This window comes from Cryptomeria japonica, chromosome 6 (assembly GCF_030272615.1).
Source record: "Cryptomeria japonica chromosome 6, Sugi_1.0, whole genome shotgun sequence".
Taxonomy (NCBI): domain Eukaryota; kingdom Viridiplantae; phylum Streptophyta; class Pinopsida; order Cupressales; family Cupressaceae; genus Cryptomeria; species Cryptomeria japonica.
Genome location: NC_081410.1, coordinates 111,616,771 through 111,629,511, shown reverse-complemented (window position 1 = coordinate 111,629,511; position 12,741 = coordinate 111,616,771). Strand labels below are relative to the sequence as shown.

The window sequence follows — 12,741 nt, the reverse complement described above, 5'->3', positions numbered from 1 at the left end:
ACTTTGATCATGTCTTTATTTAGCTTTTGAAAATACAATTTGTTTAATTAGAATTGGCTTGTAAGTTCAATTAAATTTGTTCTAGTGGATAGTGTAGAATTTTATATTTATCGTAGCAATCATGTAATTGAAAAACTAAATATTTTGTTTCAATATCAATAGTGTCTCTAGCTCAAGTTTATGGTTAATGTCGTCACACTTGAGCTACTGCACTTATAGCCTAATACAACAGCAACAACATCTGTGGCATCATCCCTAAAAATCGTGAAGGAGAAATTACTAAACACTATGTTCTTTAAAATCTAAGGAATGGGTAATCTTCCTTTGATTGCAAATCAAGAAAGATAATTCAAATGAGCCAAACGAAGATTAGATTAAACTTAAAAAACAACCATGCAATTCCATAAGGGAAATAAAAAGATCCTCATATAGTTATTAAAGGAATTGAATTTGATAATTTTAGTTTCAAAGGGATAACCAAAACCATCATGAAGAATATCATTATCATTATATATTTCAAAGAGTGTTATTTTATTGGTTAAGGACTAAGAATTAGATGAAATTAGAAAACAAGTATTGGTCATGATGACCATATACTTTAAAATTGAATTGTTTTCGTTCATGGGTAACGATTCCAAAAAAAATTGTCTAAGGAAAATGGATTCTAGAAAGGGTTTTGTACCCAAAAAGAGTTCACATCAAACATAGCTTAGAAAACAAAACTACATATCTATTACACCTTGATCTCATTTGGAAGTGGTATATGTAAGCAGTCTAGTGAATGAAGAAGGTTCCCAAAACGTAGGTGTTTAGGTACAGGGTTAAAAAATATTCAAGAAAGATTATATCAACTTAAGGAATAATATTGGATTAATCATTCAAGAAAATTATTCAATTAAGGGTAAAATCTCTAAGATAAATATCAAGATAAAATGAATTTGTTGTATACTCAAAAGAATCCCAAATGGATTGCTCGACTTTTTGAGTCCTTTGGCCAAATTTTAAAGCAAGATTCAAGCCTTTACTTTTATGAATATATTATACTCGTGAAAGACAACCTCAATGCACCTCAAAACTAGGATGGTCCTGATGAATCTAAGTCTTTAAACACAACATTTATCTATCCTTTATGAATAGATGCCTATCCTGGATGGATAGATGAACACTTATCCTATATGGAGACATGCTTAACCCTATGGTTGAATACCTATCAAAAATTGAATAAAAGCCCATCCCGTATGGATAAGAGGATCTAGGTATACAAATGAACACAAACATAACAACTTGAGTAAAATAACATATAAACAAAAATTAATGTTTTTTATTTTTTTGGTTTTAACAACTGGAGTAATTACATCTCCTATATAAATACTCAAGTACCATTGTTACCTATATCCGTACAATAGCGTCTAAGTCAGCACACTCAGGACTTGAATCCTAATTCCTCATCATCCCCTTGCTGTAATCAAGTTTCTTATGTGACAAGAGATGCAAGTTGGAGTCCACAAAGACCAATTCCTTAGCTTCTGTTATACCCAATCAGCTGCACTTCACTAAGTTAATAAAGGATTATGTTCTTCAAATCCTTTCAGTTGAAGAAAAACTCACAACCTGTAGAAATGTCTAACTTTAGACAAAATAAGCTATATTACATGGAATCTCTCGATGAGAGGATGGGCTAATGTAGACTGGGAGAACCAAGGGCCTAGATTTGGAGATGGCAACTAGTAGGGGCCTAGGAGTGGAGACTCCAATGGTATTGAGATGTAGCACCCCTTGCAAGGGTTTAGGGGCAATCCAAATTAAGGCCTTTGAAAGTACACAAACCTCAACACATCATTTTAACAATTTTTTCACTTACAGGCGAAATGAGGTATTTTGGCATTTTTTTGTTTATTAAAATATTTTTAAAAACACTTTTTTTGGCTTTTTATTTTAGGTGGCCCATGGATCCCCCTAGGTTCACCCAGGTCTGCCCCAGGCACACCCTAGGTTCCCTGCTTGACATTTTTTGTTTATAAAAATGTTTTTAAAAATCATTTTTTGTTCTGGACAGTCCATGGGTTCACCGAGGGTGGGCCCTAGGAAAACCCGAGGCTGTCCTGACCCTGACCCATACAGGTACAGGGGGTTTCTGCTGAACCCTGCAACATAGACTATAATCATTCCCTTCACAATCACAAACTATACCTAGCTAGAAGCTTGAAAATATTCTGAGATTGGCTTCGATCATTGTCATGGCCATTTGAAATTTTCTCTCTTGGTCATTGTTATCAAGAAGCTAATAAACTTGTGGTTTTTTCAGCAAACTTTAGCATTGATTCTCGAGAGGATCTAATCATTGATAAATGATAACATCATGAACCAATGGGTTGGCTTCTTCAATATTTGGAGATAGGATCTCCCCATTCTAACATAAATTATCTTTATACCATTAAGGCTCAGTTTTGGTTCAGGTCGGATCTGGGTGGTGCAGACCATAGTTTCTTGTTTTTTTAGGATTTTGTTTTTTATCAGTCTGGCAGCTTTAGGTATAGCCCTTTTCTAAGTTTTTGTCGGTCATGTTTGTCATATCTAACAGTCTGTAATCCTTCTTGGCTGCCTCAATGGTTATGTCAGTTCAGGCAGCAACCGTTGTTCAAATGTAATAATCTTTTTCAGTGCTAATAAATAGGGCAAGAGACCAATAACTCTCAATTTAAATGTTAGAAAAAATAGCCACAAAAGGAGGTTACTTCTCTCAATAAAGAAGGAAAGCAAGAAAGTATAAAAGTTTCACTAAATAATAGAGATTGAAAACAGCAAAGATGTAATGTCCCCAATTTTTAGGTAACAATTAATTAGATTAATTTTTATTAAGTTATCAAAAAAATAAAAGATATATTCAAATGATGACTTAATATTGAATAATTTAATTAAATAATAATAAAAATAAAAAATATTATTAAATGTCACTTTATTAAATAAAGTTCTCCAAAATATTATTTATGTCAGCCAAGTCAGCCTAATGTTCTTGATGTTTCTTGGAGTTTTTTATGAGGAGACTGAATGAAGGAAGGCATGCTTTTGGGATTTGATAAACGATTGAGGATTTTTGGAGACGAAAACATTCAGGAGTTTGACAGATGAGCTGGACGAAAACCTGGTTCTTCCAAGGGAGTGGATTCGTGAGAGAGTTCACAGCTGGGCCAAGTTTGGAAAGTCTCGATTGGAGACAAATTTGTAAGATTTAGGGTTAATTTCAGAAATAAAGATATTTGCAATAATAGGAATACACTGATTGCTAGGTGAGTAGTTATTGTATTTCTTAATATTTTAATGGAGATGAATTTCTATTGGGCCTTTCATTAATTGATGTGAAAAGACTTATATCCACCGCAATATTTCTGAAGGCATTTTGATTATCTTATTAGCAGTTGGTTATATTGTATTCCTGTGAATATGATGTTGTCATTTTAATATTCTTTCGAAGGCTCCAATCTTTGTAATGTTCCTTTGGCCATGGGAGAAAATAATAAGATTTCAGGCAATATAAGGTGTCGTTGTGTCTGAGCCTAATTTGCGCTTAATATTCCATATCAAATGATGAGAATATTTCTATAATATGAAACGCAGCATATTGGTGTTGGAAGTTGTTGAAATAAAATATCGGTCTCTATAATTGGTTCAATTAATATTAAGGAGACAGAAACCAGTGCTGAGCCATGCCGTGATAGCGAAGAGGGTGACGAGCCGATAAAGTCAAAACATTGGGAAAGGATATATATTTTGGTATCTTTGCATCAGGTGTTATTGTTAATTGGCCAATCTCGATATGGAAGGGAAACCGATGAATTCAGGTTTCTTCATTTGCTGAGTGCGAATGGAAATCACATCCTTATGCAGGGTCTGCAATATTCAATTTTATCAGGGCACAGGCTCTGATTCTAGGGCAATATTCAGGAGTCCAGTTTGGTGACCATACTCTCAAATTCCTTTGCAGTGTCTTTGACACCTGCAAAGCAAAGTCAAATCGATAACTCAGATCTCCAGGAAACAGTTTGAAGTGAGCACAGTTCAGACGGTCAAGTATTGGAAAATTACTGATCATATCGTATTTGGTTTCAATACTGTAAACATTGATTTTCCCAGTACATGATTAATGTGTTGAAATTTCACACATGCATCTTGTTTGAGCATACTGGAAATTTGTAGCAGATCTCTGTCAATTCTAGTAATGAAATTTGTGTTTGCAAGGTGACATTGCTGTTTTTACAATCTGTGTGAAGTGAGTTTAACTTTCTGAGCCAGAACATTTCAAAAGATAACGTTGTACATCAAATCCAAAGAAGGGTAGAACCAGCCACCCACGTCTTCAAAAACAAGAATTGAATATATTTCTAAGTGAATGTTGAAGAATCGACTGGAGTAAAGGTTCCCTAGGGAGTAATTCTTCCAAAAAACAAAGCTTTATCACTGAAAGAATTATCATCAACAAGAGGAGACAAATTTAAAAGCATTTTTGTCCATGGAACCACAATGAACATTAGTGGCACCAACCATAGAAGTGATGCTCCATGGAAGGTTTGGAAGAGTCAGTTTACTCTACCTGCTTGTGTTGCATGGAGAAAGGATTCAAGTATATCAATTAAATATTAAAATGTCAAATGTCCCCTGGGCCTGAGTTAAGCTACATTGCATGGCATGCTTCATAACTTACTCTATAATGGGTGCTTCCTGGTGATATCCCTGTCCAGCTAAGAAAAAACTGACCCATTTCCAGAGATATCCTCTTTAAGTGTCAAGGTCCTCCTAGAGGTGTGTTTATCCAAATCCACAAAATTGGTTTGTTAACACCTTGAAAATTAAAGCAATAGAAATAGTAATATATGCACAAGAATAAATGCATAAAACATCAACTATACTCAACCAAGTATGTCAAAGATTAATGCACCAGATAGTCAGCAAATTGAGACAAGGTGTGGACTCCTTGAACATAATCAGCAGCAGCATCTTCACTCATTTTGTTCTTGCCAATGTTTACTCCGAGTATTCCAGGACCTGCTTTTCCTCCAGGTTTCTGTTCTGTTGATTGTGGCATTGTTGTGTTTGATGTTTCAGCAAGCTTACGTTTGCCATGTTGTGCACCCAGCCGTTTTGCAACAACTACTATACCTTCACTATTGAATCCATATCGATTGATAATGGCCCTGTCAAGCATACTCAATTAGGTCATGACTACAATGGAACTAAATGTATTAGAAAAATGAAAGACAGAAATGCATGCACAAAAACTTCCAATTGAAGCCAAGAACTTTTTTTTTACTGAAGTCTGATTTGCTAAGTTTGTTTGTTATGACTCATGAGATTATTGACCTTATAGCCATACATGCCAAGATATAGTAGCCTAAAGCATACAAAATATGAGAGTTCAATCAATTAAAATCATTCTTATGAAGAAGCCATTTTAAAAGGTGCCTTTTTTTCCCTTCCAAGACGAGGATGTGACAAAGCACTTCACAGGGGGCCTAATGATGAAGGCATAGTTTTGAATCCAGTAAACACTCAGTTTATCCACCCAACATGAACAATCTATAAAGTAAACGGAGAAACGATCCCCTTGTCATTTCCACAAGCAGGGTCTTGTACACCAAATTGTTGTCTCACTTGGAGGTGAAAACTACCTTAAACTTTTTTTTACCTTTACTAAATAGTACTCCAATAATTTCCTTTTAAAGCTAATCTTCCATAAATGCGTGTATTGTCCCTGATCGACGAAAATCCAGTATGTTGGCTAAACCCCAGCTGAAGTTCATCCATCGTGCAGAGGAACGTCCACCAGGGTTAAGCCAACATACTGAGTTTTCGTCCAGCAGGGACATTACAATGGGAAAAAAAATCCTTTCTAAAGCTAATCTTCGATCCATGCTAAAAGCAATAGCATTAATTGATAATATTGGCACTAAGAATATTTGTTCTAGTCCTTTTGTACAGCAGTAGAGCATCTTATGTAACAGAATTCAATAGATAATGACATTGCCAACTACTGAAAACTAGAATAGTTCTGTCAATCTATGATCCTGATAAATTTAAATACATAAGGAAAAGAACTTTTCCCTGACAGAATATAATACTATTATATATTTTGTCAGCGTTGATAAGTACCAATGCAAAGTGATTGTCATGACAGAGACCCACGTTCATGCCCTACCAGATATGCATTTCATGATAAATCTATAATGTTAATGTCAACCCCCACAGCCAAAGAAGGTTCAGACCAAATCCCATGTGAAAACAACTCTTAGCTGTGGCTTGAAGGTCAATTGCTGTTCCAATTAGTTGGTGCATGTTTCAAGTGAGTTCCATCAATTGTAGTGAGTGATCTTTGTGTTGTAGAAATGCATTGCAGGCAGTTAAAAGATGAATCAAGAAAATATGGATAGTGATATAACCATCACAAAAATGTGCAAATATTTTCTTATTTATACCATGAATTTGTAATATATATTTTGTCAGAGTAATAAAATTATCTTCAATAAATTTGAACACATTGTGCACCTACTTTTTTCTCTCTTTTTAAAAAAATTAAATATGATAAGATGGTGCTTTCTGTAAGGTAAAACATATTTACTATTGTTTCTCTAACTCTTAACATCAAAAGCTGTCATTTTAGCAATCTTTAGAGAGATTGAACCACTCATAATTGTAAGAGAAACCAACTCACTCAGAATTCTTGCTAAGGATTATGCTATGGGAGTGCCCTAAATTTCCTAGGGTCTTACATCAAATTGCAGGTCCCCTCTCTTTCTGTAATATCCCTTTTCTGAAATAGGATTTAATAATAAATAATAATAATTAAATCAAAATATAAATAAATAATAAAATATAATATACTATAATTACAAGTCAATTAAGTTTAATGAAAAGTCAAGAGGCATGCTATGAAGAGTTCTGACTCCCTCAAACATGAGATATAAAAGAGAGGGGTTCATTTGAAAGAGGGAAAGAAGGGAAAAAAGAATGGAGCATAGGAATTAAGGAAAGGTAAATGGAAGAAGAAGGAATAGGAAGGAAATAAGGAAGTGATTCTCTCAAAAGGGCAAAAATAATGAAGGGTTGTGACTCTATCAAAAGGTGATGATTATGAAGGTTGTGGCCATTGCAAAGGGCAGACATGATGAAAAGGTGTGGCTCCTCCTCACTTGAAGATATAAGAGGGAGGACAAATACAATTAGAGAGGAGGCAGAAAAGAGTTAGGGAATAAAAGGAAGCAGTATTTAATCTATAATCAGAAGTGCAGATCTGATTTGAATGATAAGGCAAGCAACGAGTAGATATGACCCTTATAACGGGTTTCTCTTTTCAAAGGGATGTGTCTCCTCAATAAAATATGAAAGTACAAAGGGGAATCATCCAGCAATTGATCAAGGAATAATATAATACATATATTAATCAGCAAAGGGGCAATTTATCTATTGGGATAAGTCACCCAGTAAGAGCAGAAATAAGATATATATAATTCATTGTAAATGAATACAAAACAATGAATCTGGAGATTCAATCCTTATAAGGATTATCCATTACTAGTTGATATCATAGAGGTAAAGAAATCAGCAATATCCTAAAAGGGGACATTACAATTGGTATCAAAGCACCATTCTTGCCAGCCTAAGGGACAAAGAATAGTTGATGCAACTTAGCCAAAGGGCTCAAAGGGCTTTGGAAAGAGAAAGGTTTGTACTTCAAATGCAAGGAAGAGTGGAGGCCATGACACATGTGGAAGTCAAATACATAATATAGAGGCAATTTTTCACAAAGAAACAAAAGGAAATTCTAGCAAGAAAACAAAGTAAGAGCAGAACTAAGATATAGAATTCTTTCTAAGTGAATACAAAACAATGACTTTGGAGATTCAATCCTAATAAGGATTATCCATTACTCGTTAATATCAAAGAAGTTCCTCCCAATATTATGATCTTGGCTAGAATTTTGTAATTTATTATGACCAAATATTTTTCTCCATTCATGCATTACTGTTCACATATCTGCTATGATTCTAAGTTTTATTCAGAGTTTAATTTAAAATTATTGTTTAAAACTTTAATCGTGTTAGGAAAATTATTCAACTGTATGGATCATAGGACAAAGACATTATTGTCATGGCAATGTCATAGGAGTTAGAGTAATGATGAAGTTACAAAGCATCTTAGCTTTCATAGAGAAAATATAAGAAGCAATGAGGGAATTACAAAGCATCATCTGCATCGTAGGGAGTTTCAAAGAATAGTGAGGGAGTTACAAAGCATCATCTGCATCATAGGGAGTTTCAAAGAATAGTCCTTGGTCACAATGGGAACCTGGAAGTCATAGGGAGTTAGATTCATGTCACAATGAGAACCTAGAAGTCTTGGAAGACTAGTCCTTGGTCAAGTGCATTGCCCATACCCACCTCGGGGTTATTATTCATGAGTTACCATTCATACCTGCACAGGAAAGGGTTTTTATTTCTGTGTACTCTTTGGCAATAATTTTAATAAGAGCAAAGCCTGGTTTCAGTGTTTTCTCAAAAGTTTCAATTTGGTTTCAAATATATGGTATAATTCAATAAAATTTCTGATTTCAGTCATTAAACAAAAATAAAGAAAATAAAAAATGATTTCAAATTTCTCACTTTCAGCCATTGCTCTTTTCATGTATAATCATTTGTCAAATTTGTGTTCATACCAAAATCACCTCAAGACTCTTGAATTTGAACTAATTCTACATTGTTGTATGAGCTTCTCTTTATCACAATTTCTATGAGAACATCTGATTGCATTAGTAACTCATATAGAGGCTCTCCCTACTCACCATACTCAAACCAATTGAGTCCCTTACACTTGTGTTTGCTACCATGTAGTGTCCCTACTTTGAAATATAATTGAATAATAAATAATAATAATAAAATTAAAATACAAAAGAATTTTAAAAAAAAAAATTAAAATATAAAAGAATATAGTTAAACATAATTAAAAGTTGATTAAAGTTAATGAATGGTCAAAATGAATGAAATGATAAGTTGTGACTCCCTCAAATGTAAGATATAAAAGGGAGAAGAGAACCTCGTTTGAGGGGGGGAGAATTTGGGAATGAGAAGTGCAGATCTGATTTAAATAAGAAGTGCAGATCTGATTGTGGAAGGTTGTGTCCCTTTCAAAGGGCAGAAATAATGAAGAGTTGCACTCTTTCAAAGGGTGCGAATGGTGAAAGGGTGTGTCTCTTGCCAAAGGGCATACATGATGGAAGAGGTGTGACCTCTCCCTCACATTGAGAGATATGAAGGAAAGGAATCAAAAGCCTCCAGTATTATCACCGTGGATCAGATCAGATCGGATCAGAACTGTTATTAAGTTACAGGTAATAACATCCTTGTTCTTGGTGATATGGATGGGGATGTGCTTAATATGTATGATTAATATATGAAGCCTGATAATGTTCGTATGCAGAATTTAATAGTAATATTGATATAGACTGCAATATGTATGACACTCATACTTAATTTCATATACATTCATAATACTGGAAAGACTAATAACTAAGTAATACTTCAGATGAATACAAAAAAGAAAAAAGTCATTTTATAAAACCAATGTTCCACCGCATTTCGAGAAGTGGGGGACGAAGGGCCTAAGTTTGGGGATGGCAGGGGGATGGCAAGCGGGGGGGGTGTGCATATATATATAGTACTTGAATAACTAGTTATGAAAAGATGTATAAGAATTACATTTCAAATGAAACTTTAGCAAATTGAAATTAGTAAAATAGCAAAATTGCAAATACTAAATACTAAGATTTACAATTTCCATTATAATTTTTAATTTTAAATACTTGTAACTTTAATGCTAAATAAAATTAAAAATTGCAATTTGACAAATGAAATTGTCGAATTGGAGATTTCTATTATTTCAAAAATATCATAAGGATGATTACAATGAGTAGCATGATATCAAAACCAAAAATAACTAAGTACAAAATGTAGTGAAGGGAGGCCTCTACTCATCCCCAAACTCCTCATCATTGGAACTACTAGATTCCTCATTGTCAAGATCCACCAAATTGACATCAGCCAGCCCTGCATCTAAAGTCATAGCATCCTCATCAACCTACACTGGCTACTCTGGCTCTACATCCCATCATGCTGCTGGACTCTCTTTGTACACTTGTGTCTTGCGCTCAATGAGACATAAAGCACTAAGTAGCACCACTAGCTTCTCTGCTCTCCTAGAGAAAAATCTGTTCCTCTTAAGAGAATGGATGAAGCTATAAGTAGACCAGTTCTTCTTAAGAGAGTGGATGAAGCCATAGGTAGACCAGTTCTGCTCAGCAATTGAAGAACTAGAAACCTGAGATAGCAGATGAATGGCAAGAGTGGTAGTATTTGATTTTTGACCATGATAATTACACCACAAAATCGAGTCCCCTTGTGCCATAGTTCATATATCCATCTTAGCATTATCATTATAACCCCTGAGAGTGGCAAATTTGGTCCACTCAATGTGAGTCATGTCGGCAACATTAGGATCATACATCCTATCAATGCACCTAAAGAACCCTACCTTCACCTCATCATCCTGAATCGGTGTAACTCTACCAAGCCTAGGCACGTACCACTTAGGATTCAATGCATAAGCAGCCATATGCAAGGGAGTGTTGAGCTGGTCCCATCTACATTGAATGATTGGCCGAATGTGCTCATTATAGAATGCTAAGCTGGGGTCCTGTTGTGACGTATTCACACATCGCCCCATTGCAAATGGGGACCCCTGCTTTTTGCTTTCTAGGGTTTGCTTTCTAGGTATTTTTTGGGTTTTGCCTGTTAGCCTTTGCAGGATGAGTGCTGTCAAGGGGGATCGTTGGATAGCAGGCTCTGCTTATGCTAGGATGGGTCAATGGATTCTCCGAGTTGGGGTTTCCTTCAAGGTCTTCCTTAGGCTTAGTTTTTGCTAGTGGTGTCTCGTTTGAGTCCGAGGAAGTCAGAGAGTGGTTGAGCAAATTTGGCAAGGATATAGAAGGAAATGGATCTAGGATCAAGTCTAAGTCAAAGTCAAGTCAGTTTGGAGGTGAGTTGAGCCTACAAAGGGGAATTTCGCTCCTGACCCTTCCGAAGGGTCCAGAGCGAAATTCAAATTTCCTCTACTTTGCTCTTTGATATGACCAAGTTTGTTGACTTCTAGGGCGTGATGGGAAGGTTTTGATGCACATTTGTCTTTGAGAGGAGATTTGAGGTGACAAAATGATGGAAATTAGCCTAAAGTAGGAATTTCGCTCCTGACCCTTCCAAAGGGTCCAGAGCGAAATTCCTTACACACCTATTTTTTGACCTTGCTTAGACCACAAACCTTGTCCCTTGGGTGGAGAATGATGTTTAGCTACCTTCTAGAGAGGATTGGAGGTGGAGAAATGAAGGATTCTAGCCTAAAAAGTGAATTTCGCTCCTGACCCTTCCAAAGGGTCCAGAGCGAAATTCTTGAAAGCACTCGTTTTCCCTCTAGCCAAAGTCAGGATCTTGGTGGAGATGCAAGAGAAAGGATCTATGTTGCCTCTCAAAGAGGATTGGAGTTCGAAAAGTCAAGGATCAAACCCAAAACATGATTTTCGCTCCTAACCCTTCCAAAGGGTCCAGAGCAAAAATCTTTGTAGCTCTTATTTTCCTCCTTATTTTGGCTAAGCTTTGGCATGATGGAGAAGGAATCAGTATGTTCTCACCCTGAGAGGGAGTTGGATGATTTTGAAGATCAAGATTTTAGCCTAAAAGAGAATTTCGCTCCTGACCCTTCCAAAGGGTCCAGAGCGAAATTCACTATAAACCTCATTTGCTACTTGATTTTGGCATCAATCCTTGTTCCTCAGGTGAAAAATGATCCAAGTTTGCCTCTTGAGGTGGTTTGAAGTTTGAAAAGTGAGTGATCAAGCCTAAACTAAGATTTTCGCTCCTGACCCTTCCAAAGGGTCCAAAGCGAAAATCCTCCTAAGGCTCATTTCCTACCTAGTTTGACCGAATTTAGATTTGCAAGGCATCTTGAAAGGAAGGATGGACATCTTTTGCCATTGCAAATGTTTGAAAGCATTGAAAAATGAAGGATTTTGAGCCAAATAGTGAATTTCGCTCCTAACCCTTCCAAAGGGTCCAGAGCGAAATTCCTAGAAATACCTATTTTTCCTTGGATAAGGTCAAGTCCTTGGGTTTTTATGGCGTGGATGGAAATGAGATAGCATGTCTTTGCCTCTTGAGGTGGTTTGGAATTGGAGAAATGAAGAATCAAGCCTAAAAAATGATTTTCGCTCCTGACCCTTCTAGAGGGTCCAGGGCGAAAATCTACTTAGACCTCTTTCCTTTCCTTGTTCAACCAAATTTTGATGTCCAAGGCATGTTGAAAGGGAGAATGAACATGTTGTGGCCTTTGGGAATGTTTGAAAGAGTTGAGGAATGAGTGTTTTAGCCAAGGAAGGAAATTTCACTCCTGACCCTTCCAAAGGGTCCAAATCGAAATTCCTTACAAGCCTATATTTTTAACCTTGCTTGAGCTTAGACCTTGTTCCTAAGGCGAAGAGAGAGGAGATTTTACCTTGCAAAGAAGATTGGGATTGAAAGAATGATGATTTTGGTCTAGAAAAGGAAATTCGCTCTTGACCCTTCCAGAGGGTCCAGGGCGAAATTGTGTAAAACCTATCTTTTCCCTTAGTTTCATGCCAAATCTAGTGTGGATCATGATTAAAGAAAG

At 35.9% G+C, this 12,741-nt stretch overlaps 1 protein-coding gene across 1 annotated transcript in view; it reads right to left on the bottom strand.

Moving 5' to 3' along the window:
- The window catches only part of LOC131051235 (dihydroorotate dehydrogenase (quinone), mitochondrial), a 126,184-nt gene that overhangs the window by 72,549 nt on the left and 40,894 nt on the right, over nt 1–12,741 (bottom strand). The window contains exon 4 of the mRNA XM_057985652.2: nt 4,934–5,189. Coding sequence (XP_057841635.1) covers nt 4,934–5,189 — 256 coding nt within the window. The remainder of the gene's footprint in view (nt 1–4,933; nt 5,190–12,741) is intronic.